At 39.7% G+C, this 26,121-nt stretch overlaps 1 protein-coding gene across 2 annotated transcripts in view; it reads left to right on the forward strand.

The window, feature by feature from the left end:
- rhbdf1a (rhomboid 5 homolog 1a (Drosophila)) overlaps positions 1-26,121 on the forward strand; it is a 42,055-nt gene that overhangs the window by 10,489 nt on the left and 5,445 nt on the right. Inside the window, exons 2-16 of one of the 2 annotated variants that reach the window (XM_057346141.1) lie at positions 16,213-16,357; positions 16,443-16,582; positions 17,870-17,977; positions 20,837-21,050; positions 21,138-21,344; positions 21,509-21,631; positions 21,708-21,868; positions 22,770-23,021; positions 23,109-23,220; positions 23,319-23,393; positions 24,453-24,614; positions 24,736-24,836; positions 24,920-24,983; positions 25,147-25,241; positions 25,329-25,404. In XM_057346141.1, coding sequence (XP_057202124.1) covers positions 16,241-16,357; positions 16,443-16,582; positions 17,870-17,977; positions 20,837-21,050; positions 21,138-21,344; positions 21,509-21,631; positions 21,708-21,868; positions 22,770-23,021; positions 23,109-23,220; positions 23,319-23,393; positions 24,453-24,614; positions 24,736-24,836; positions 24,920-24,983; positions 25,147-25,241; positions 25,329-25,404 — 2,007 coding nt within the window. In that variant the 5' untranslated portion in view covers positions 16,213-16,240. The remainder of the gene's footprint in view (positions 1-16,212; positions 16,358-16,442; positions 16,583-17,869; positions 17,978-20,836; positions 21,051-21,137; positions 21,345-21,508; positions 21,632-21,707; positions 21,869-22,769; positions 23,022-23,108; positions 23,221-23,318; positions 23,394-24,452; positions 24,615-24,735; positions 24,837-24,919; positions 24,984-25,146; positions 25,242-25,328; positions 25,405-26,121) is intronic. The other variant, XM_057346142.1, reaches the window with a different exon arrangement.

Below are 26,121 nucleotides of genomic sequence, written 5' to 3' on the forward strand. Positions count from 1 at the left end.
TCCTGAAAACGTCCCAGCGCGACATCCTACGGGTTTTCGCATCACATATTCATTTTGGGTAACTAACGTTACCCCTTCAAAGAGTTGTAGCAGTTGATTTCTTTACATTAGTTTATGTAGACACGCACAGTCGCACACAGTTTTAAAGAATAGGCCGATTGTTTTATTTCTGCAGCTCTGTGCATTGAGCTCTGTCATGTGAGGGTATGAGGCCAAAGTCATACCAAGCCCTAACACTTCCCTTTCGTGCCTCTTTAAACACAACTTTTAATGGGGTAACAGGCCAACAACTACAGCTCACTGTACTGTTCTAAAGCTCACTCGACACGCAGCAATGTGTGTGCCGTTTAAACAGGCTTCTCTATGCAAATGCAACACCAGAAACTGGCTACATCCTGTTAAACCAGATATTGGGGGCCCACACTTCAGAGGAAGTCTTCATTTGAAAAGTGATTTTAACATTCAGAGAGGAATATTGAGACTTGTAAAAGAAATGAATAGCTTCACCAATACTGTTACGGCAGCAGGGAGTTTTTTTGTGTGGAGGAAATGATGTTATGAAACAAAAAGTGATGTCAGTGTTTTTTTTCCTGTTACTTTAATTGTTTATGATGTAAAACAAATCACGGACTCACGGTGCATAAAAATCTCTGATTTGGAACTGATAAAATCTCTATGTGGGGACATAATGTATGACATATGACGTCTGCCTGGTTTATCATGGACAGGCTTGTCACAAGCTTATCAGTGGTGTATTAAAAACAGCTCATGTTGTTTCCGTGGATGTGGCTGACAGAAGAGAAGAGTTGCAGACATGAGTGTGTTTCCTTCTGCCATTTGGATCCCATCAGTTCCTCTCCTCAGCACTTCCTTCCTCACACCTCAAATAAGCAGAGCTCTGACCTTTGACCCTTGGCTCACTTGAGCCGGATGTGATGTGATGGAATCTTTTCTTTTCTCTGGTGGGCTTGTTGCATTTGTAGCTTTTTTGGGAGGCAGATAAGATCAACTCTGAAGTTCAGAGGCTAACACAGTCCAGAATCTTCGTTTTATTGTAAGTGCAGAATGTGTTGAAAAAGTGAAATAAATACATATTAAAGACAAACATTATATATACATTAAATACAACAAAATTATATATTTAGAGTATTACATTATATAATATCATAAATTCATGATTAATAATTTTACCAGAATGATTTTAATATAATTTTCATCTATTAAATATAGTTTAATCTGGTTCAAATGAATTTTATCATCATAATGCATTATTGTATATAGTATTGTTCAGCAAGTCACCGCATTTTACATTTTTCTTCAGTATCACGCTGCCTAAAAGCTTGTAACTACAGTTTCTCAACATTGTATACAGTACGGCTGTAAATGACAAAAGATTCTTGTCATTTTTAAATGAGCTGTTATTTTCAATCCCAATCCATTTTCTTTCCGGTGTCCATCTGCTGACATTCTGTTCTGCATGATGCTCATCAGACTCATCCAAAGAGCACAATAAGCGTTTCTGTGGCTTGATTCAGGCTGATATCACGCTAGAAAGTATTTTGATTGAGATCACATGTTTTTGGGTGCGCTGTCCTCGCTTAGCTCACTTAACAGGAAAACGTCTGACCTCTAACAGACAATCAGGCGATTGTTTAGCAGGTTGGAGATGCAGTTTGGAGGTTCTGTCAGGGATCTGCTTGAAATATGGCTTGTTTCCCTGTCTGTAAAGCAGGCTGCTCTCCTGAGAGGAAACTCTGAGAGACAGAGGTCAAAACCCTGCCAAAAACTGAAACTCGATTGATCCGTCTGACATCCAAATAGGAAGTGTGTACGGCTTACACCAGCATTTGTTTATAGGTTTTAAATTGTTGTGTTTAATATTAAAAAGATCAAATCTATGTTTTCTCTTAATGAGGTCCTTTTTTATTTCTGGTAAAGTTATTTTGTAGTAAAAACATGGCAAATTATGTTTCTACTGACCATTAAGGGCTAATGTCTCTTTTTGTTGTTTCTTTTTGACACCCTTTGCATGTGAAATGATGCCTTGAGTTGCAGGTTTCTGTCGTGTCTGATATTGTTTTGCCCCACACTGTAAAAATTATTTGTTTTTTGTTGGTTCAACTTAAAAATGGTTGCATTCAAATTTTAAGTTAATTCAACTTGAAAATATTAGTTAACTCGATGAATTTCTCGTTGAGTTGACTAATATTTTTTAAGTTGAATTAACTCAAAATTTTAAGTTTTCTAAAGTGCATCCTACATCAATTTGTGCCACATTTATTAAACAATCCGTTGTAAAATCTGCCATCGAAATGGTTAAAACCAGACATACATGATCAGGTTTAAAAACAACATTCACCTGATGTTTCACTAACAGCCAGTAGACATTATAATGTGTTAACATGAATGTCAGTGTGTGTAACGTTACACAGTCATGCAAGTTCAATATGAGTTTTGTTTACTAATTTTTTTAATTGGCTCTAAAATATCCGGCTTTTCAACTCAAAAGATGAATGTAAATTTTATTCTTCATCATATGTTCTCTTCTCTAAAGTAAACTTACTGATTTGTACTGTATTTGAAGGTTGGTCATCTATTGGTCAGATTGGTTCTATCGTCATGGTTATTTGAATAAGACGGTTTATCAATGGTTTCCTTCTTTATAGACAAACTAGGTTGGCTTTGCATAAATTTGGCTTTCTGGTCTTGTGGTTTCATATAGAGCACCAAAGATATCAGACATCAAACCCTATAGTCATCAACAATATATGGTAAACAGCAGTGGAAACCTGTCTTATTTAAATTCAAAATACATTTTATTGGGTGTTCACTGTTTAGTAGAAGCTATTCAATACAATTGAATGTATAACAAAGGGGCGTTGTTAGACACGAACCTGAGAATGATCAGTTAGTTGAAAGATTAACCAGTGTGCATCACAAATGTGTAATTCAATCATTATGTATCAGTCTGTGCACTGTGTGTCATGTGATTGTAGTCTCGCTATTATGGAGATCCCCTGTCCTGTTTTTCTGCTCCAACACATTGACACATTATGCTGGCAGCTGCATGCAGCAGCTCGTGGGTGGAGCTCATGTTTTTACACACTTCAGACCCTCGCTATAGTTGAGAACACACATTAGCCTGTAGGAAAGGAAGACAGACATGGAAATATAGGCTTTGACTATCCTGATTTCCCATTTACATCAGACTTTTGCTGTAAGTTCATACTTGATTTGTTTGCCTCATGGAGCTATTGGTGTCAGTAGAATTGAAATATTCTGTTTGTTGACTACAGTGGGGTCCAAAAGTCTTTTACACAAAATCAGATATAAACCTGATGATGAGTACATGAATAACAGGCATTTCAGGATTTTTGAAATGTACAATTTTAAACATTTGACATAAACTGTTTACTTTCATATTAAATTAAAGTATTTGGTGCTAATCAAACATATATAAAGCAGATATGTTGCACTGGCCATGTTAACATTAAAAAGTCACATTTCTTTGCTTCCTCTCAAGCACACAAGATGTTTTTGGAGCATTCTCAAATCATGTTGGGATAACATGGATTATCGGTTTATGTGCATCTGTCATCTAAGCAAAAGAGAGACATATTTACGTTTGCTATGTATGTTCATTTTTTACCTTTTGAATTCACTAAAATTGTTATACTGATAATAAGATTGATTAGACTTAATAACTTCAAAATAACAGGAATTTTGGTGGATAAGATCTTGTTTTTCTATCGGAGTGAACAGTTGTCCTGTAGGTTTTAAGAGGAAACGCTCTCTCTGTGCTCAGAGCTGTAGCTTAGTCAACAGAGTGAGAGACTGGTGTATCGATGCAACAAAATGAAGAAAAGGCTGGTGAATTATTCAAAGTTGTTGAGTCACTGAATAATTTATCAATGTGATTATTCGCCTCGCTGTAGTTTCAGATCAACGAACTACAAACAAATTTCCAAACGCTCTTTATCTTTTCATAAACACAATTAATTTCGCTTTTGAACCTGCCACCTACTGTATAAATCAGTATCTGTCTTTGTAAATGTATGCAAATTCCTACTGTTCTCTGAAGTCTTACACATAATATGGAAATTTATGAGTGGTTTTCAGGTGAATCTGAACAGTATGAAGTGAATACTGAAGAGAGTCATGCCTGTTATCACAGTTTAAGGCCCCCGAGTGATTGTTAAATATATATGAGGCTATTTCTGGATGGGAGCGTTGAGATCTGTAAGTCTGCACAATACTATAAACAGTGAAAGGTCACTGAACAATATGGTTTGTGTGAGGCTTTGTGTCTCATAAATTCAGATTCACTGGTGACTCGGGGCTGGATTTCTCTTCCTCTGCCTTGGATCATAAGGAAAACACAGCTGATGATGTGTAGTATCTTAGTCATGCGCTTGTGATAATTAAATCAGTCCTTTGCGGAGCTCAATGTAGCCTAAGAGGCATTACTGCAGTGAAGCTTAATAGTGAGATAATGTTAACCATTAGCCAAATAGTTTTTTTAAAGCTGCAATCTGTAATTTTTGCCTTTTTTATTTGAAACATAAATTTACAGGTTCCCTCATGTATTTATCATACTTGCACAATTGTGAATTAGGTAGGGTAAGGAGACAGTTTTGAACATTGATTTTTAATGTACTTGCTCAATAACAGATTTTAGATGAGTGTTATTATTAACCCAAAAAAGTTAAGGATTGCAGCATTAGGCAAACTTTTCTTTAGGGCTGCTGCAAAATTTAGAAAAAATGTAGATGCAATAACTTGCTAAATGATGTGATGTACGATATGTGATACGATAATGCTTGAATTTGGTCAAATAAAATATAATTAAGAACTGGGTACGATTTACATTTTTCATTGTTGATAATCTTTCATAGGCACTAACATTCACATGCCAATGTCTCTACTATGTGCATTAACCTAAAACTTTGACAATGCAAAACTTTTTTAGTTATTGAATTTGTATTAATAATTGTAAATTTGTATTAAAATTAGGGCTGTCACGATTATGAAATTTGGCTAAATAAGTAATTGCGATTATGGCGATTAATTGTCTATTTTAAGGCTTTGACAATATAACTATTAATGACAACTAATTTATTCAATGAAGAAAATATATACTTTAGAAATTTTTATTTTATTTAATCATTGTGATATTTCAATAATATTGATATATTGTGCAACCATCATTTGATTTAAAGGGATAGTTCACCTAAAAATTTAAATTCTGTCATCATTTACTCACCCTCTTGTCATTTCAAACCTGACTTTCTTTCTTCTGCAGAACACAAAAGAAGATGTTTTGAAGAATTTTGGTAACCGAACAACGGCGATACCCATTGACTTGGGTAGACTATACAATAGAAGTGAAAGGGTACCGCCGTTGTGCAGTTACCAACATTCTTCAAAATATCTTATTTTGTACTGCAAAAGAAAGAAAGTCATACAATGACAAGGGGGTGAGTAAATGAGGACAGAATTTTCATTTTTGGGTGAACTATCCTAAAACTGTCCCAAGAATTGGTACTATAGCTTTTCCCCAGTACTTCATCGTGTACAATGAATTTTGTTGTTGTTGTGAACTGATCGTTTGACGTTTAATTTGAAGGATTTGGATTTATATCGTTCTCCCTTTGAATGCCTAAATTCCCCGTGTGCAGCCTGTTGACACTGAAGTAGGTTAAGCATGCCACGGTTATCGCGCACTCACATGCTCCTCATAGATAGCAGTCGGTCACTTTGAAGTGTTTACTTTCCCCTGTAAAAACTCTGATGTGCTGTTTAGGCATGCCGAGCAAACATGGTCAACGCAGAAGCTCCGCCCACCACCAGGGTTCAGACGTCCCACCCACAGCTGGCCTGATACTTGATCATAGAGTCAGCTGCTGAGGGTATTCCTGTGTGTGTGTGTGTGAGTGTGTGAGTTTGTTTTTAATATCAGATGAACGGTTGAAGTGATAGACAGTCACATGTCACAGTGGCAGCCTGCCGTGGATCTCATAAGAATTTGTAAATATTTCTCAAGGTGGGTCATTCGAATGAATTTGTATTGAATTTTTAAAAAGTTCACAATTATTATTAAAAGCAATAATAAAGCCCCACCCCCCAAAATAGTTGCACGAATTGCCGTAGGGCAGTGTTGGACACGCACAGAATTGCGACTCGAGGAGCTTTGAGGTGTTCGGTTTGATGGGCGACTATGCAAATTATTTCCGTTTGTTGAGGAGCTCTGAATGTCAGGCCTGCTGTGGAGATCAAGGAGATATGAGAAACTGCCCTCCCCTCTTCTTTAAAAACACAACCTACGGCTGTCACAATAAACCGACGATAAATATCACGTGATTTATGCACAGCTTTTGAGTGAAGTACGGGGAAATGCTGCTGCATCCGAAAGCCAGAGGGCGCTCTCGTGTGGAAACTCCAAATACGCAATGCAGAAGAAAACCATGACATGTTCTAGAATCTAGGAAATGCCTATGGACATCTTTTTATCACTGTTACTCAAGCCTCATCAGGTATTTTTATGATAATAAAGTATATTTATAATGATCATGATTGACGGGTGTTGCTTTTTCAAATGCACATTATAAGCGACTCAAACTCACACTGCTTTTAGATCAGCAGCATTTCCTACTGATCCCAGAGCCGTGCTTCACGGACAAGCTACGCATTAAAAAAATATCGACACATTGCATATTGCAGCAAGCTCGATTACAAAAGGATTTAGTGGTATCGCGATAAATTATTGTGCTGCCCTAACACAACCCTTACTATAAGTACTATGATGTGCAATTTGTGCAGTGGATATGACTGATACATCATTTTGTGTGGCTTGCTAAGCAGATTTATGCTATTTTTTTCATGTAAACACAGGTGATGCAGTTAGGGATCCAAGTTCATAAATATCTGGGCTTGGACCAGTAAACAAAAACACCCTAGCAATGTCTTCATAACCTCACATAACACCATAGAAACACAATGTAAATGTCATACTAATTTTCTTCAATAAGAGCAGGAACTAAAGCGAATGTGAGCTTAGCGTGGTTCTGTCCGCTCGCTCGGTTATGTCATTCCGGCAGTGGTCTACAGTAGGAGTGGAGTCACCTGGCTCCGCTCCGCTGTCTCTCCTGCGAGAAGATGGACTTTATTTTTAGACTCCTAATCTGTTTCAAAACTTGTCCAATATTCACCAGCAGGCTCGAGCAGCTCCGCCGCTGTTGTCAGCTTTCTAACTGGTGAGCTATAAAAAGATGAGTAGAGGCTTGAATCAGCATTTTATATGCACAGAAAGACATCTGACGATGGGCTGTGGTCACACAATAGTACATACTCTCAGGGAAATATTTAATTTCTCTCTCATAGCTCAGGAGACTTAACGGAGTTCCCTTTCAATACGGTTCACTTCGCATTGCGTTTAGCAAAACGTTATGGGAAAACTCCTGTTTTATCTGATACTGAAGCCTATTGGTTAGCGTCTGTGAAAATATCAGACCAATGGCGTTTGGGCACGCCGTTCAGTACCATTTTCTCCTTCAGAGCGATTATCTCTCTGCTCCGAAGAAGAAGCCTTCCCTCTCCGTAGAAACGAGCCCTGCAGCGGAAACCACGCACCCGAGCGCTTCCCCTTGCGACCAATGCAAGAAGATGTCCGCTCGGTCAGAGCTACGCACGTCCCGGGCACAGAGAACACGGGGGATATGCTATCTCGCAGCGGCCCGCCGCCGGGGGAATGGAGACTCCATCCCTAGGGGGGTCAAGGAAATTTGGAGCATTTTCGGTCGGTCGGACATTGACCTGTTCGTATCAGAGGAGAATGCTCACTTGCCCGTTGCACTTCTCGAGGCAGAACGATGCCCTAGCCCAGAGCTAGCCGTCCCACTGCCTTTATGCTTTTCTCCCGTAGCCCTGCTGCCGCAGGTCATCAGCAGGATTCGGGAGGACAAATGAGCAGTACTATGTGCATCTTCTCGACGGGTGCCTCCCGAGAGGCGTTTTAACAACTATAACCGAGGCTAGAGCCCCTTCAACAAGGCACCTATACTCGCAAAAATGGGAACATAGACCCATTAAGCCTGAGCTCCCGCTGCCGGGTTTTTAGGGCCCTTACGAGTGCCCAATCCAGGTCTCACGCATTCTTCAAGTCTGTTGTAGCAAGGTGTGATGGGATATGATTCGCATTGCGTTTAGCAAAACGCTATGTGAACCGTATCGAAAGGGAACGATAAGGTTACTCACGTAACCCCGGTTCCAGGAGATAACGGGAATGAGTATTGCGTAGCAGGCCGTGCTACAGGGCCACGCAGCGAGTCTTTACATCGTACTTCAGTCGAATATGCTACTAAATGGCGTTCTGCCCGGACTTATATAGGCAAGCTGTGCTGCCCAAAATGGCGGGCCCAAACACTATTGATCTGTGATTTTCAGAGACATTAACCAATAGCCTTCAGTATCGGATAAAACAGGAGTTTTCCCATAGCGTTTTGCTAAACGCAATGCTCCATCCTGTTATCTCAGGGAACCGGGGTTACGTGAGTAACCTTATCGTTCTTTTTAATGTTTTATTGGCAGCCCGTTTGTTTATTTAGTTATGTTAAATTTTGTCTCTTCCAGCTTAATATGCAAAATAACCTTACCTGGCTTGGCTGTTTTTGTGGATTAACGTTGTTATATTTTCTGATATCGTTGGAAACTCTATGGGACCCATATTGGTTATTTTGGGAAAGTATTTTGTACTGCAACCTAGAGGCATAAGGATAAAGTTGCATCCAGATTGGACAGCTTTTATGATGACCATTTTTGTCTTTAGATGTCTTTGGTCCGTGTTGTATTCATATTTAACCCCTTAACATGCACAGGGCCCATGGGCACATCGATAATGCTTTTTGCATTGTGCCTGATAAAACACTCAACATTTGTTCTGAACAACAACATTTGTTCTGTTTTTGTAATCAATAAAATGCTCAAAAATAAGAGCTCTTATTTAAGGGGTTAACCGCACCAGAGTTTGCTGGACCCACCTTTTCAGCAGTCTCCTTACTTTTCTGTGGTGCACACCAAAGTCCTTTTTGTCCTTTATTAGATATTAATAGGATCTCACGTGTAATATATCTTCCTCACAGACGGACATTCTTTGTTTTTATGAGTAAACATCTGACTGGATTTTGATCTATTGATTTGCAGAGCTTCTGCGTAGTTACATAGTTACAGAAGTTTAAAGTCCAGCTCTCAGTCTTTCCATGTTTGGGTGTACTGGGGGAATTTCTTTCAGCCTGACTTGTTGAAACTGGACAGATCCTCTCGACACACTGCTGGTAGTGTGTAAGAGGAAAGGAGGAGTCAGCTTGGCATGGGAGCAAACACTGCTGGCTGTTTTGTGCTGTGTTGTGCAACTGTGGGGTGAAAAAAGACGTTACATTATAAATACAGAGTGCAGAGCGGCCACTCGTGTGCACAGGAGCTGCGGGTGCAAGAAATTGAGCGGGAATGGGATGTGAGACAGTAAGAGAGGGAGGGCCAGAATGTGCTGTGTGTAAGAAGGATGTGTCCAGTGTTTCAAACACATAAATAAATGAGCTCATCCATCAGAGTGTTTTCTTGCCCCTGCTCATTAAACCTCTTCCTTCTCTGCCCCAGGGCTCTTTTACCAAACCCAGTTAACCCACATATACAAAGACATGCAGTGTCCATACTGCTGCAGTTCTCTTAGCATGCATCTGTTGTTTCTGTAGACGTCTTAAAGTGTTATTGTTGAAGAGTCATGTGACGACAACAAAATAAACATAATCGCTAAATTCAAATACGGCGTGATGAAATATCAAGCAACAACTATTACAAAACACTTAAGACATTTTTGGCATGTTGTCATATTTGATTTTAGCACTTGTATGTATTTTGGTTTTAATTGTATTAAATAAGCTCAAAACATGAATCTTTTTTTTTCTCACAAAAGTTTCACTTCAAAGACATTTATAAACCTAGTGGAGTTTGGATCACTTTAATGATGTATGTGCTTTTTGAAGCTTCAAGGGCAACCTTGTACGTCCAGATTCGTGGAAATTTTAGGAAATGGAAAAAAACACTGTAGTTTTTAAATGGTTACATACTTTGTTGTGTTGTCACAGTTGACAAGCACTTTTTAATCATTTTTTATGGTTAGAGTTTTGCAAAACCCGATGACAAAAGGGTGACTGACTAATAACAATGAAAAGAACAAAATATGGAGATACAAGGTTTTAGAAGGACAGCCAGGGTATAAAATGATTCATTTGTGTTCAACTGAAGAAATCATATACAATCATATACATATACATTTGGAACTTGGATGGAAAAATAATTTTCATATTTGGGTGAACTACTCCTTCAAGTAGTAACAAAAATAGAAATGTTCAAGGGACTGTTCACCCAAAAATAAACATTCCATCTTCATTTACTCATCTTCAAGTTGGCCCAAATCTGTATACATTTCTTTGTTGTGATGAACACGGAGAAAGATATTTGAAAGAATGCTGGTAACCAAACAGTTCTTGCCCACCATTGACTTCCATAGTAGGAAAAATGACAATGGTAGTCAAAAGTGCCCCAGAACTGTTTGCTTTCCTACATTCTTGAAAATATCTTCTTTTGGGTTCAACAGAACAAAGAAATTTATAAAGCTTAGGTTATCAAGCTTGGGTTAGTTCACCCAACCTGAAATAGTGGCAGATAATTTTTTCCACGGAAGTCTGAAAGATTCCTGTTAGCATTACATGCTAGCTCTTTCCCACAGAATGTTCTACCAGCAGAAGTAAACTAGCCTATTCCTACCACCCAAACTCCCACCCCTTGCTCTAATCAGCTAGATTTCTCCAAGAACAATCGTATCTGGTTGCCAGGGTGTTCTATATTAGGCTCAAATGGTGGAAAATCTCAAAAAGGAAGTTTCCATTAGGCCTGCTGGTGGCGAGGGTCTTGAGATGTGGAAACAGACGGCCTGCTGAAATATGCACAATGTGCAGTTCAACAGCTCCCCACCCCTACACACACACACACACACACAATGTACGCACATACCACTATTAGCTTCAGAGCCTCACCCTCCCTAACAGTGGTCTTATCTGTTACTACACGACCTGTCACGCATGACTACCCCTCATTCAGCAAGTTATTGTATTCAATTATACTGTGACTAGATCATTAGACTAGATCACTAGAGCACAAAGCCCGTATATAAAAGAAGCTGTGTCTTATTAACAAAAAACTCAACAGCTGGAACGTTTTGCATGGTAACCTACATCTGAAATGAGCATTTTAATAAGATAGACAGACACTGCGTGTGAAGGCATAAGTCTGGCCAAGAACTGAATAAAGTGCTCCCGTCAGAGTTAGAAAAATGTCTCCGCTGTTGTTTTCAAAGGGATCATGTCGCGAGACAGGAAGTTTCAGCTTGTGGCCAGGAAGCTCATCGCAAACAATGGATTACTGAGATGAAACTAATATTCTTTTCTTGATCTAACTACCTATGTAAGCTATACATAAAAAGATTGAATTTGAAAGAAAAACGCGATGCTACGTGGTGCATGCAATAAGACCGAAATAGGCTGTTTTACCCAAGCAGGTGAAATACGAGTTTTCTCTGTAGACTATAGTGTTCGCTTAACAACCCTCCTAAAATATGTTTGACATCTCAACATTGTAAAAGTCTCCTCTTTATTTGTAACTTTGATACAAGTGACCTTTTTGAAGCTTTTAAGTGGGGCAATTTCCTTTTATGTGTGGAAGCATAAATCTGAACGAAAACCTTCAAAGAAGTCTTATATGCTTTGGATGACTGCCATGTGTAGAATTCAATCCGTGGAATCCCTCCGCAAGGATATCGCTCTCATTCAAGGCTATACTTCTCATGACCTGTCAAACTATCTGCACAGACTTTACAGGATATAAAATTCTTCCTTAAATCTCATAATTAATCAAGGCATGATGAAACAATATTTCGCCTGCTATGATGTGGGTGGCATAGTGTAATGGTTTAAGATCTCACCATACAAAATGTTTAAGCTCATAAAGGATCTGAATTATGCAGAAAATGTCGGAAAAAGGGTACAAAAGCTGTTATTGGGGACGATACTTTTTAAAAAGGTCCTAATATTGACCATTGAGGTATACTGTATATTAATTCGGGACCAATATGTACCTTTGAGGTACTAATACTGTACTCTTTGGGTGTAAAAGTGTACTTTTGAAAAGTTACCACCCCAGGGATAGTTTAACCGAATCTTGGTTATAATCACACAAACTATTACATGGCTTTACATGGCAAGATTTGGCATACATTCTATGGGGTCATATTATGAGTACTTTTACAGTATGCTACCGATTTATTTTACTTAGGGTCCTATGAAATGTGATTATTTTTACTTTTCTTCTTTGTGTGTTCTTTTTTTACTACACAACGGTAATATGTCTGCCCAGTATTGTAATATTCTGTTAAATACTGTAATTTTTTTTAGAATTTACTGTAATGAACTGTAGTAAAATTTCTAGATAACAGTGTTTTAAACCTTACTCTAGTAAATAATAAATAATACTAGAATATTTACTACAGTTTATCAGTTTACTATAGTTCATACTACAAAATAGTATAGACGGTTTCAAAGCAACAACATAAACGAACGTAACCGCGCATGCGCACGTTCGTGGACTGCCCTTAAAGGGATACTTCACCCAAAAAGGAAAATTCTGTCGTCATTTACTCACTTTCGAGTTGTTCCAAATCTGTATACATTTATTTGTTCTGATGGGGGGCAAAATCTGTTTGGTATAAGCATTCTTCCAAATATCTTTGACGGTGTTCATCAGAACAAAGAAATTGATACAGATGATGACAGAATTTTCATTTTTGGGTGAAGTATCCCTTTAACTTACAGTACACATTCACAAACAATAGAGTGCCTGTCGATTATTTCTGATAACAATCACAAGAAACCGAGAAGAACCGTTACTTGGCTAAACTTGCCTCTCCAATATTTAGAATTTAGTGCAATATCAAACTCAACCGCTAGATGTCAATGCCCCATACGTTTTTTTTAAACGCGTCAAAACTACAGGACCCATTCACAAATGTTTTATTTAATAAAATTAACATGCATCAAAATTCAACAAATCGTTTATTTGCTACAATTATTATACAATAAAATAATAATATAAATCAATATTAACATAACATATGAATCAAATACAAATAGTAATATTATTAGACACTAGCCAGACCGGAAATTAACGGCAGTCCAGGCGCGCGCGTCCGATGAAACCGTCTAATGCAGTGTAACATCAGCTTTCTTTAAACTAACCTAAGGCATCTGAAACATAAACCAAGTTGCTGGGAGAGGCACATGCTACATATTAGCTTCTCAGAGACCACTGCTGCAGGGGTTGGAGTCAAATGACAGCGCTGTAGAAGATAATTATCACAATCCCACAATGCAATGTGCAGACCTGGGGCCGACCATGCATTCTGTAAGCATCCCACGGGAGCGCTGTCGTTTGATTTAGTGGGGAGATGAATGTGAATACTGATATAGACATTAAACAGTCATGACGGTCTGCTTCCACTCCAGGACTGACAAAAAGCTTTCATGTGTCTTCCTCTCGGGCGTTTGCGTCTGTCTGCGTCAAACGTAATCATTCGAATTCAGAATCAGGCATTGTGGTTCACAAACTAATATGTCAGCGTTCGCTTGCTGTAATGGTTCTGTTAGGATATTAAACCTTGCATGCAGTTCCCCTCTGAGGTCTGTGGTGGAACACCATTGGCACGACCCAACCGTGGTCTCCTCAAAACTGGGGCTCACAGTCATCACCGCAACGCGCTAAGATGCCGGTGATGATATCAAACCACATTCCTCTTCAGCAGACAGATGCTTTCTCACGGATGCTTCTGGGGTGCTTTTTTGCCTGGGGGTCTGTTGATGAGCAACAAGTTTTATGAGTTTAAACTTTGACTCGGGTTGCACTGGATATTCGGTTAGATTCAGGATTTATGAACTTCTGTGAGGCTGCGCGTTTCTCTGATTTATATGTTTCGCGATGACTTCCATCATCACCGTCGTTGTGAGCTTAAAGAGAAGCGTGTTGTGTTAAATCTGGGTTTTGTTATGTGTAACCGAGAACAGATTTAGGTGCCTTCCCACGGGGTGAATATATAGCCCAAACTGACTACTGCTGCTACCAGATCACTCTATAAATATACTAAATGACTTTCTGAATGAAAAACGGGTTGCTGAAGAATATTATGTGATATAACCTAACTGACTCTTAACGGCAGTTTTACCCAGTCGGTATCTAAATTAACATCTGACTTGTGTATTTTTGCAAACATGGGGATTAAATTATATAGGTTATAGTAATGGTAATACAATTTGGAAACCATAGTCACACCCTTTGTCTTTTAAATAAAGGCTGTTATATCTCACAATTGAAGTCATGCTGCACTGCAAATGGTTCCTTCTTCACAGAAGTTTCGTAGGCCGTGGTAGATGTGTAATTGAGATTAACACAAACTGAAAGTTGTAAATGAAGAACTAAAGTCAATCTGGTTTGTGTCTCTGCTGCACGCACACTGCAGTGCGTAACACCGGCTGTGTAAAGCATGATGGGATGCTATGATACATGGTGGGAAGACGCGGTGGCCTCTCTGTAAATTCCTGCTCTACCACAAAGCTGCTCTTTAAATGATAGGCTGGTATAAGTCAGTGGCGTTTAAGCTTGATTCACAATAAACTTTCCCACCCCCACAATAGAAATATTTATTAGTCAGTTCAAGTGGATCCGAGTGTGTTGAGTGAGTGTAAACAGATGGGAAAACTGTTCTTTATTTACATTTTGTGGTTTCGTCTTTAGCAGCAGGAGGGTTTACTGGATGCCTCGAACATATTGTGCTTGGTTATTGCATGCTGCCATCTTGTGGCATAGCAAGCACTGTTTGTTAGACATGGGGGAGTATGGTAAGCATGCATAATACTGTACAGTATTTAGTATGTATACTAATGTGCACAGTATGCACATTTTTTAAGATGCATGTTATACCCAGATGACCTATTTAATGCTAGAATTAACTGGTACACTTGCCAGTAAAACTACATTGTTTTGAAAACTGCATCCCACAACGCATTGTTTCTAATGCAGTGACTTTCTAATAATGGCAAATGATCTAAAAGCAGTATCAACTTTGATTTTCTTTAGATTTCCAAAGGTTTGAGGAACAATGAAATGTTTAACATTGCATACTACATACTGTTTCAAATAGTATTTAAAGGTCCAATGTATGACATTTAGCGGCATCTAGCGGCGAGGTTGCGTATTGCATCCAATGGCTGACTCCACCCCTCCCTTTCCAAGCACTAGGGTGGCTGATACAGAACTAAGATGGCGTCACGTTTTTGCTTCTTGTTCGAAGGAGATAACATATTTACGAAACGCTGTGTAGAGCAGTTTGTCCGTTTAGGGCTACTGTAGAAGCAACATGGTGAATTCCATGTAAGGGGACCCGCGGTGTATGTAAATAGACATAGCTCATTGTAAGAGAATAAAAACATAACGCTTCATGATGTAAGATCTTTATACACCTCTGAGGACATAATGGTGTATATTATATTGCATTTCTGTCAACAGATACAACAGATACAAATGTAGACAGGAGTTTAACAATCCATAATGTTGTCTTAGGCCATGGTTTGGTTTGTTTGTATTTGGTTTTCAGACTTAAACTCATATGTTTTAAACACTGTTGTTGTGAATTCTGCCTGATATCAATATGTCACCAATGCCGTGTTATCCAGCTGGTTGATATAATAATGTTTTTTGTAGGGTTTCGCATGAATGATTTGTGATCGTCTTGGAAGCATCAGTTAGAATGGGTTGAAAATCCACAAATCAATTATTTCCAAAAATGTTCATGGACCATATGCTGTTGTTTTTCAGCAAAAGTGCGCTCATGGATTTATAGCTGTCGTGCACTTACATTTATAGCTATTGGAAATTAAATAACAAACCCCAGCGAGTATTACATTCCATACGCAGTTCTGCTTACCGTTGATTTTACAGTGAGATACTGAATTTACTCTCTCTCTCTCTCTCTTTCTCTCTCTCTCTCTCTCTTTCTCTCTCTCTCTCTCTCTCTCTCTCTCTCTCTCTCTCTCTCTCTCTCTCTCTGTGGTGTAGCTGGCAGGTCTAAGGAGAGGCAGGCAGCATGGCTGAACCCAGACGAGACAGCACCAGCAGCCTGCAACGCAAGAAGCCGCCATGGCTCAGACTGGACATTCCCACTGCTCAGGTGTCCATGGATGAAGCGCCTACTTTTGTCCAGGTACCAGTCCGTTATTTACCTGATCTTCTTTATATCTGTCTTTATACTGTTCATCTAAAGCTCTGGCGTGTCTCTTGTGTTGCAGCCGGAGAAGAGGCAAGGCTTCCATCGAAGCGCCAGCATGCCGGTGGAAACGTCCCATCTCCCCTCACCTCCACGTGACCTCTTTGACGCCCGGCGTCCCGCTTTCCAACGTCAGTCTTCAATCACTCAAACCATCAAGAGGTAGGAGAGATAGTGCATGGGGTTGTTATATTGGTAAATCTACTCTTGTGAATCATTAGAGGATAGATTTTATGTCTGTACTAAAAGGTTCTGCGCCAAACCTAGTGACGTGTTCAGATTGTGAGGTGTCAGCATTTTAAGGCATCATAAATGCATTTCAGATAGCACTTTTATGATGTCTTCTTGGAATATAATTTTTGGTCAATATTAAGGCAGCACGGCATGCGTTCTTTGCAAAAATGACAATCCCACAATGGACTGTCCCACTGGCAAACTCGGTAAGGAAAAAAACGTCCAAGATGGTGGACAAAGCGAGAGAACTCTCTAAATCGAATGAATTCTGAACCTATATGCGTGCTGCTTATTTTGATGCTTATTTTAATTCTTACTAACATTGTTAGTCAAGTTACTGTTTTTATGATGCATTGGTGATCCCCATGTCGCCTGTTCCCAATAAAACACTTTTATGGGTTCGATTCACTTACAATGCCACCTTAGAAGGCAGCTGTCTGCGTAGGAAAACCGACAGCGGAGCAGTTCACTAGGTTTTATAACAGAGCCAATGTCTACATCCGCATCCATTTACGTTGCCATTTTTATATTTTTCAGTGAAGTTGAACAATAGCCATATAAAATGCGCATGCATGCAGTTTGTGTCCGTGTGTGTGATGCAAGTTCAGTTGTATTAGAGAGCACGATAGCATCTTTTCAGTTGCGAGCCGCTATATGGGGCCGTGTCCACCGAGGTGCTTTTACGCGCCTGGAAACGGCGGGAGCTCGGCTGAAAAACGTGGGAAAAACCCAGAGCGCCGACACTGAGCGCGTAAAAAAACACCAGCTTCTCGAGTTTTCAAAAACACGGCATTTCCAGTGCTGGACACAGCCCCTATATATGATTTGTTTGCTGAGATTGAGAGTTTTGGCCTGAGATGTAATAGCAATGTGCATGTGATTCTTGTGCCGTAGGGTTTGAAATGCCTCATTCCAATGGCTCCATTCTTCATAATAAACCAAATCTGAAAAGAATCAGTGGCTGTCTGCCTGTTCACATGGTGTCTGTGTGGACAACTTTGCTTTGCATGTGTGTGTGACTAGCACGGGTCTCAAGCATTTATTCGCTCCAATGCTCATTAAAAACTTATTAGGGGACTCATAACCCTTGCTAATCTTGCTTTCTGGCTCTGTTGATCTCCAGCTGTTATTACCCTCCTTCACGCTTATCTTCTTCTCTTGTTCTCACTTTTTCTTGCCTCGTCCTGCTCCTCCTCCTATCGGCCCCGCCCACAGCAGCAGGAGGGTGCACTTTGAGAGGATTAACACTGTGCCCATTAAGGGTCACCGGGCAGGGCGCCACAGTTTCAGAAGGCATCAGTCTCTCTCCAGAACCCTTCTCAGGTACAGAAGATTGCGGGAGGCCGCGCGAGGGCGCTCTCGCATGCGGGACACAATATATGATGGAATATAACATACATGACATACCATCTCTGACTCTTGATTATTATTAATTTAGATTAATTCCATAATTTAGAAGACACTTTAACATGCTCTGTTGATTTATTGTATGGAGTGGCCATCTACCTGAACTCGGCAGGGTTCATGCATACATTTATTTGATCATTGTAGTCTTATCGTTAAAGGGATAGTTCACCTAAAAATTTAAATTCTATCATCATTTATTTATCCTCAAGTTGTTCCAAACCTGTATGCATTTCTTTGGTCTGCTAAACACAACGGAAGATATACAAACAGATCTCATCCCCCATTGACTCCCAGTATTTATTTTCCCTACTATGGCAGTGAATGGGAGATGAGATCTGTTCGGTTACTGACATTCTTCCAGATATCTTCCGTTGTGTTTAGCAGACCAAAGAAATGTATACAGGTTTGGAACAACTTGAGGTTGAGTAAATTATGACAGAATTTTCATTTTGGGGTGAACCGTCCCTTTAATGTCACTAGTTTTACACATACATACAGTACACTTTTATGTTTGAGTCATAAACTGAGTGAAAGTTGACAGATCAGTCACAAGGTCATGTTTACAGGCCAGGCACAGATTCAGTGCTCATACAGACGTCTGCTCTGAAACAATCTGAGTCATTCAGTGTGAGGTTATAACCTACATGTTTCCAGACACCGGCTCAAATCTCAATCCACCACACTACAGTTGACACAAATGAAGTAACGGCATACACCCGCCTCAATAGGTGATACAGTAGGCTGGAATATATGCCATCTTTCAAAGTCATTAAATGTTTTTCATTTGCGGCTTCTTCACATTCTTCACATTGTCAGCAGCATAATGCCTTACTTAATTTCAATATTCAGTCTTTTGTTAAAAGCAAATGAGGATTCTTATAATGACTGTCGTGCTTTCACTCATTCTGACAGTTTGATGAAAAAATGTATACGGCTCATTGTTGTCGTATTTCTATACGGAGTTAAGCTTGTTATCAGAGAAACATTCCAGGCCTGTCCATTAAACCCACATTCTTGAAATTGCTTTATGAGCCCACGGCACATTCATCTTTCTTCTGTTACACTGTTTGACACCGTGCCCAGACTGGCAGACTTTATTTGTTTTCCTCTACATGCAAGATGCAATACGAGTTGTGTTTGTTGGCAGGACAGCACAACACCAGAGTGAGAGAGACAGAGAGAGAGAGAGAGGGAGATTAGATTTGTCTCAGTGTAAAGTTGATCCAGGTGTTGCATTGAATTTTGTGTTATTTGTAGTCCCGTACGATACCGATGTATTCATGTTTACTGTATACAGTAACAACCAAAAGTGATGTCTGGGGGAATATTTGTACAATATTTGCTTTTAATGCCCCATGACGTTTGACGTTAAAGCATCAAAATATGAATGTGTATTGAATAAAACACTCAACTTTAAGGCTCGGTTTTACAGCCAAGGCTTGGTTTAAGCCAGAACTATGCCTTGGTTAAAGCAGTTATTTCAGTCGCTTTTATAAAAATGCCTTAGAAAACCATTGCTGTTGTGCGTCTTGACACAAAACAATGACACTGATATATTTCAAGAAATGTCAGGGCAAGTTATTTTCAATTAAGACAGCTCAAACATTCATTTTAGTCTGGGACTAGCCTTAAGCCTTGTCTGTGAAACCGGGCATACAAGTATACTTCAAATTAATTGGGGAAGAGATAGATTACATCAAATCAGGGAACATTGGTTTTATTCTAGTTTACAAAATGCACAGAAAGACAATTAGCTTACAGGAAATAAAGCAAACGTTGATTACAGTTGCATTTTGTGTTGATCAGTACTGTAAGTGTTGTGTTGACTCATTAAAACCCAGAACTATGTTTTTATAAGCTGTCAACCCCACAAAAGTGGAGCGCAACGTGTAATATTGTCATTTTTTTAACTAAAACAATGGTGGGGACAAGCTGTTAGCTGTATTAGCTAATGTTAGCACTCACAAACATAACGTTACTGCATAGCTTTCTGCTCCATTTTCCTGCTGACGCTTCACGTCTTATTGCCTGTATCCACTTTTCTGTCCTTAAAGTCTGACTTTTACGGTTCGTAGCTTATAAAAACCTATTTCTGGGTTTTCAGCTTGTTTACTGTACACCTTGTCACACAGCAGCTTTTAGACATTGTTCTGTTTTTTTTGGTTATAAGTCAGAAATGACAAGAAAGCCGCTTCCCTCAATAGAAATTGAATGGAGAGGGCGTGGCCTAAATGCGCTCCGTCTCTATACTGTACTATATATCATACCCATTCAGCCCCTGTGGAGCTTGTTGTCACATGTATTGTTGTAAATACACAACTAAGTATTTTTTTTACTTCGAGCTAGCATGTTTTTTTACTGGAACATGAATCATAAGTTACAAACTTGTTTCATTTTTCATTTCTTTTATATCAGGCTGATGTTTGCTTGGTTTATAATGTCACAGCCAAACAGCTGTGCAGAAGCTTCACATATCAGTCCAAATGCGTGTGCGTGTGTGCACGCATTTGGTTTCATTTTCTGTGTATGTGTGTGGGAGAGGACTTTAGCCAATGCCGGTACCTTTACTCTCAAGCATGTCGGGGCATGTCCCTACTCTATTTCCTCTGAAGTTTGTCACAGTTACTCACCACACTTTCCTACATCTCAATTGCACACAATGGGAGCAGAGAGTGTTATCAACATCTGTAAACTATTATTGTATCAGTTACTGTGTGAAATCATGTCAGCAGGGATGAAAGCGATGCGTGATCTCTGACTCTCGATCGTTCTCAGGGGTACGGCGGACTGGTTCGGAGTCAGTAAGGACGGCGACGCCACGCAGAAATGGCAGAGGAAGAGCCTGCGCCACTGCAGCCTGCGATACGGCAAACTGAAACCTCAGGTCATCCGTGAGATGGAGCTGCCCAGCCAGGACAACATATCACTGACTAGCACGGAGACCCCTCCGCCTCTATACGTACCCTCATCTCAGCATGGCATGCAGAAGGTACAGCGTTGGGTCTGTCTTCACCTGTTTTCAGTCAATCAAAAGTTCTTATTTCTGACCAGTCATACTGTTTTTTTTCTTCTTCAGATTGTGGACCCGCTGGCACGTGGTCGAGCGTTTCGCATGTTTGAAGAAGTAGATGGCTATAGCGTGCCCCAAACTCCCATCACCCCCGGCGGTGCCTCCCTCTGCTCCTTCAACAGCTCACGCTCGGGCCTGAACCGCATCCCGCGCAGACGCAAGCGCGAGTCTGTGGCCAAGATGAGCTTCAGAGCAGCAGCGGCTCTGGTGAAGGTGAGCTCGAGGTGACACGTGATCTGGTAGATGCTAATATATGGACATCACATCTGGTTCATGATCAGGTTGAGTTAGATGATGTATACACAAAACAGCAGATATCAGATCAGAATTTCTTACTTATAAGCAAACAAAACGTAAAGGTTTATTGTTATGTTTAGGGTCGATCGCTGCGAGAAGGCACACTAAGGCGAACTAACAGACGCAGCTTCACGCCCGCTAGCTTCATCGAGGAAGATGTTGTGGACTTTCCTGATGAACTGGATACATCTTTCTTCGCTAGGGTAAGAAAACAGCACTTAATATAAGTATATCACACATACAGAACGTTTTCTCAAGTTTGTTTCTGTGTGGCTTTAGGACGCCCTTATGCAGGAAGAGATGTCCACCTTCCACGATGAGGTGTTTGAGTCTCCATCAGATTCCACGATGAAGGACGTGGACAGCAAACAGCTGGACGAGTCTGAGCTGACGGGCAGCGCGCTGGACAAGAACGAGTTAGAGAAGAGTCATTTAATGCTGTAAGTTTCAACATTTATATGAAGCTATATTACCTTCTGATGACCTCACAACTTTAAAGTTGAAACAGTTTTGAACTGACTAATAATGCTGGTCACCCGACCTGATGCTGATCATCATATGACACTTGTTCTGTTGATGGGTGACACTTTTCTATTATTTTTTATTGTAGAACTACACGCTTTTTATTTACAAATACCATCATGGGTGAAGTAATATGAATGTTATGCTACTGTTCAAAACTTTTATTAGAGTAATAGTCACTTCTGAAAACTATGAAATAACACAAATACAACTAACTACAAAATCATGTTGACTAAAAGCATCCAAAATAAATGATGTAAATATAAAACTATGTTATATTCTAGCATAATAAAAGTACTCTTTGCATTTTATCAGACAGCTTCTTTAGATTTTATCCTGGTACTTTTAGTAAACCGAATTTCCATCCATTATAAACTCATATAATCTAATAGAAAAAATAGATTTGCCAATAAAAAAATTACTATGTTGGCACAATTACATTTTTATCTATAAGTAAGTAAATTTTATCTAAAAGTAATTTCACACGTTAAGATTAAAAGATTTTTAAAGCAGGAAAAACATTTCAGTCAAGTGTTTTAAAACATTTGAGCGGTAGTTTACATATTTTTATTTATTTATATAGTTTTTCAATAATATCCTGCTGGTACATTGAAGTTTGTGATAGTAATGGCACTGAATGATCTTAGTCAAGTTTTTATTAAAACTCTATTCTTATAAGAATTTCTTATTGCTCTTGTCTTTGACTTTTTTTCTTTGTTTTTGTTATTCTGGAACACTTATCATGCAGTTACAGTAAAATCGTATACTTTGATTAGATGTAAGAGCGACCCAGTCGATAATTCCGTCTCTCTGACAAAGGCCTCTTGAACGCGGCTGGCGAAAGGTGAAAGAGGGAACACCTGCTCCACCTAAAGTCCGACTGAAGCAGGAGGTGGTGAGCGTGGACGGTCAGCGGAGGGGTCAGCGCATAGCCGTGCCAGTCAAGAAGCTCTTCGCAAGAGAAAAGCGACCGTACGGATTGGGAATGGTGGGAAAGCTGACCAATCGTACGTACCGCAAGCGGATCGACAGCTACGTGAAACAGCAGATAGAGGACATGGATGACCACAGGTATGACAACTCGACTAAATGACCTAACTTCAGTCACCGTCTAAAAGCTGATAATGATGATGTGATGTTTTTGGTGTTGTTTCTCAGGCCTTTTTTCACATATTGGATAACGGTCGTTCACATATTGATCACCATTTTGGCGGTGTGTATTTACGGCATCGCACCCGTGGGCTTCTCCCAGCATGAGACTGTTGATTCTGTGAGTGCTGTTGTACTTTTAGTGTTCCCACGTTCTATTCCTGTTTGGATCCATCTGGTGTTTGTCAACACATTTGATCACCATTTCTTTCTTTCAAGGTTCTGAGGAATAAAGGCGTTTATGAAAATGTCAAATTTGTGCAGCAAGAGAACTTTTGGATTGGACCAAGTTCGGTAAGTTTTTGTATCTTTGTGGTCCATTTGAAATACACTGCTTCTGCCTCATCCACTATAAAACTATTGCACGCATTTAAAATCAATGAAACTCATAATACACGAAAAGTAAGACGTGGAAGAGCGACAGTAAATGTGCGTGTAATAGAAAGTGAAGAGCAAAGACCTGCCTAAATCTTACAGCACCCATACATTTATAATATTATGTCTAGAAATCTGACATCTAGAAAGAAATACGTCATCTATTTCAATTCAACACTTTCTTGTTTAATTAAATCTATTTACTCTGACTGCACGTCAATGCATATATTCATATTTATTCGTTAGACATATAGTCTATTTGTAAAACCCATGCACACATATGATGTAGCCTAGAAACCCTGTTTTAGAAACAAGGGTCTCTGTATAAGGACTTGATCTTTTGCAACTTTATACTCATTCTCAAAGCTACTTTATGCATTGATTTGTCAATTGTGTGTTTAACTGATAAGTAGTTATGAATGGCAGTTTTCTGCGAGTATATTTTGCTGTAAATCTGTTGTATGATAAATGTAATAAAATAATTGACCCGTATCGGGATACGTATCGCACCCTGGCCTTGTATCGGGATGCGTATCGTATCATAAAGTTGTTGGCGATACACAGCCCTAGCATTATACTATACACATTGTATCTGAGTATTTGCAATCCCCTGGGATCGAACCCATGACCGCCATGCTCTAACCACTGAGCTACAGAACACAAAAGAAGATATTTTGAGAAATGTCTCAAATGTGGTTTTGTGCCAATATAATGGAAGTAATTGAATGCCAGTGTTGTTTGGTAGTTGCATACCTGCAACCTGGAATGAGATGAGGATGAATAAATGATAAATGATGTTCATTTTTGGGTGAACTTTCCCTTTAAATATACCTTTTTCTGATGTTCTGGGACAACTCAATAACACAAAAATGAAAGTAAACCGAGACGCCATTACAAACTTAATTTTACCAGCACCGTTATGCCATATTTTGAGTTGTGCATAAAATAACACGCTCATTATTTTCCTCTTTTCACCAGGAGGCGCTAATTCACCTAGGAGCCAAATTCTCACCTTGTATGCGGAGGGACATTCAGGTACACGATCTGATGAAGAAAAAACAAGACGTGGAGCGAAATTCAGCTTGCTGTGTGCGGAACGATCGCTCGGGCTGTCTGCAGACCTCAGAGGAGGAGTGCTCTGTGAGTACAGAGGCCCCAAACTATTTTTATGGGGGGGTTTTGTATATTATTTGTTTAACCAAACTATGTAGATGGCAGACCATTACCTGTATCCCTCACTCTCTCTATCTTTCTCTTTTAGAGCACTCTCGCTGTGTGGGTGAAGTGGCCCCAACATCCCAGCGCCCCCCAACTAGAGGGAAAGACACGGCAATACGGCTCTGTGTGTCATCAGGACCCCAGGTGAGGAAACATTAAACATCCCTCATATTCACAAAATTTAACGCGTAAGCATTTTTAACACATACTTTCTGTGTTTTTGGCAGGACATGTATAGAGCCGGCATCGGTCTCACCTCACGAGTGGCCTGATGACATAACCAAATGGCCAGTAAGTGTGCCATCAAAAGAAGCGGGCCAAAACAGTGCCATGTCGTTTTTAGAAATGAACCATAGTAATTCCATGATATTTCATGTTTCATTCAGTACTATAGTATATGTAAAAAGAAATCTGTGTTCAAATCACATGTTATTAACATAGATTCATATTACAGATCTGCACCAAATATAATACAGGAAACCACACTAATCTGCCTCACATTGACTGTACTATCACCGGCCGACCCTGCTGCATCGGTACTAAAGGAAGGTGAGGGCTACTGCAAATAACATGAATTTACATTCATTCCTTTACAGTTTCAAAGGGTTTCTGATTGTCTTATGTGCTGTTGTGCAGGTGTGAGATCACCTCGAGGGAGTATTGTGACTTCATGACGGGATACTTCCATGAGGAGGCAACACTATGCTCTCAAGTAAGCAGTAGAGCAATTGATAGATTATACTATCTTGGATCTATTGATCCAAATGATACCATTGTTTCGATACACGATAACAACATAAATACACACCATAAGGGGTTATCTGCTATCCGTCGTAACACAATACAAAAATACAACTTTCCCTACGTGATGTAAAATAACGTGAGAGTCAGTCCTCACCGAAATGTGGGGATGAAAATGTGTGTGTCAGCTAAATTAAACACCCAGAGAGCCGTCACTCACCTGCAGTTGCCCATCCCGGCGCAGTACCATCTGAAGATTACGGTTCTCGGTCCAGCCCAAGCTTGGTGATACTTTAGTTCAAGTTTTTTATTATAATCCGCAGCGGTAATAGTAATCTCAAAGGGAAAAAAAGGTTGTTGGCAAGGAGGAAACATAAGGGAGTTAGGCACTGGAGAGACGTGTGGCACGCTCTGCCATTTTTCCCTTCCAGCCCCGCCTACTTAGCGGCTTTATGCGTCCCAGGTGAGTGACGTCATCTAGGCTCTTTCTTAAACATGTCAGTCAGCACTATCCCTACTACATACCTAACACCATAGTGTCGTTCCATGTTGTCCATATGCCAAATGATAGATCTAATAGATCTTTGCAGACTCGGCCATGTGATAGATCTAACTATCCTGCAGACTTAGACATCTAGTATCAGAGATGAATGGGAATAACATTTACGTTTACATTTAGTAATTTAGC

This window comes from Triplophysa rosa, linkage group LG11, assembly GCF_024868665.1.
Source record: "Triplophysa rosa linkage group LG11, Trosa_1v2, whole genome shotgun sequence".
Classification (NCBI taxonomy): Eukaryota; Metazoa; Chordata; class Actinopteri; order Cypriniformes; family Nemacheilidae; genus Triplophysa; species Triplophysa rosa.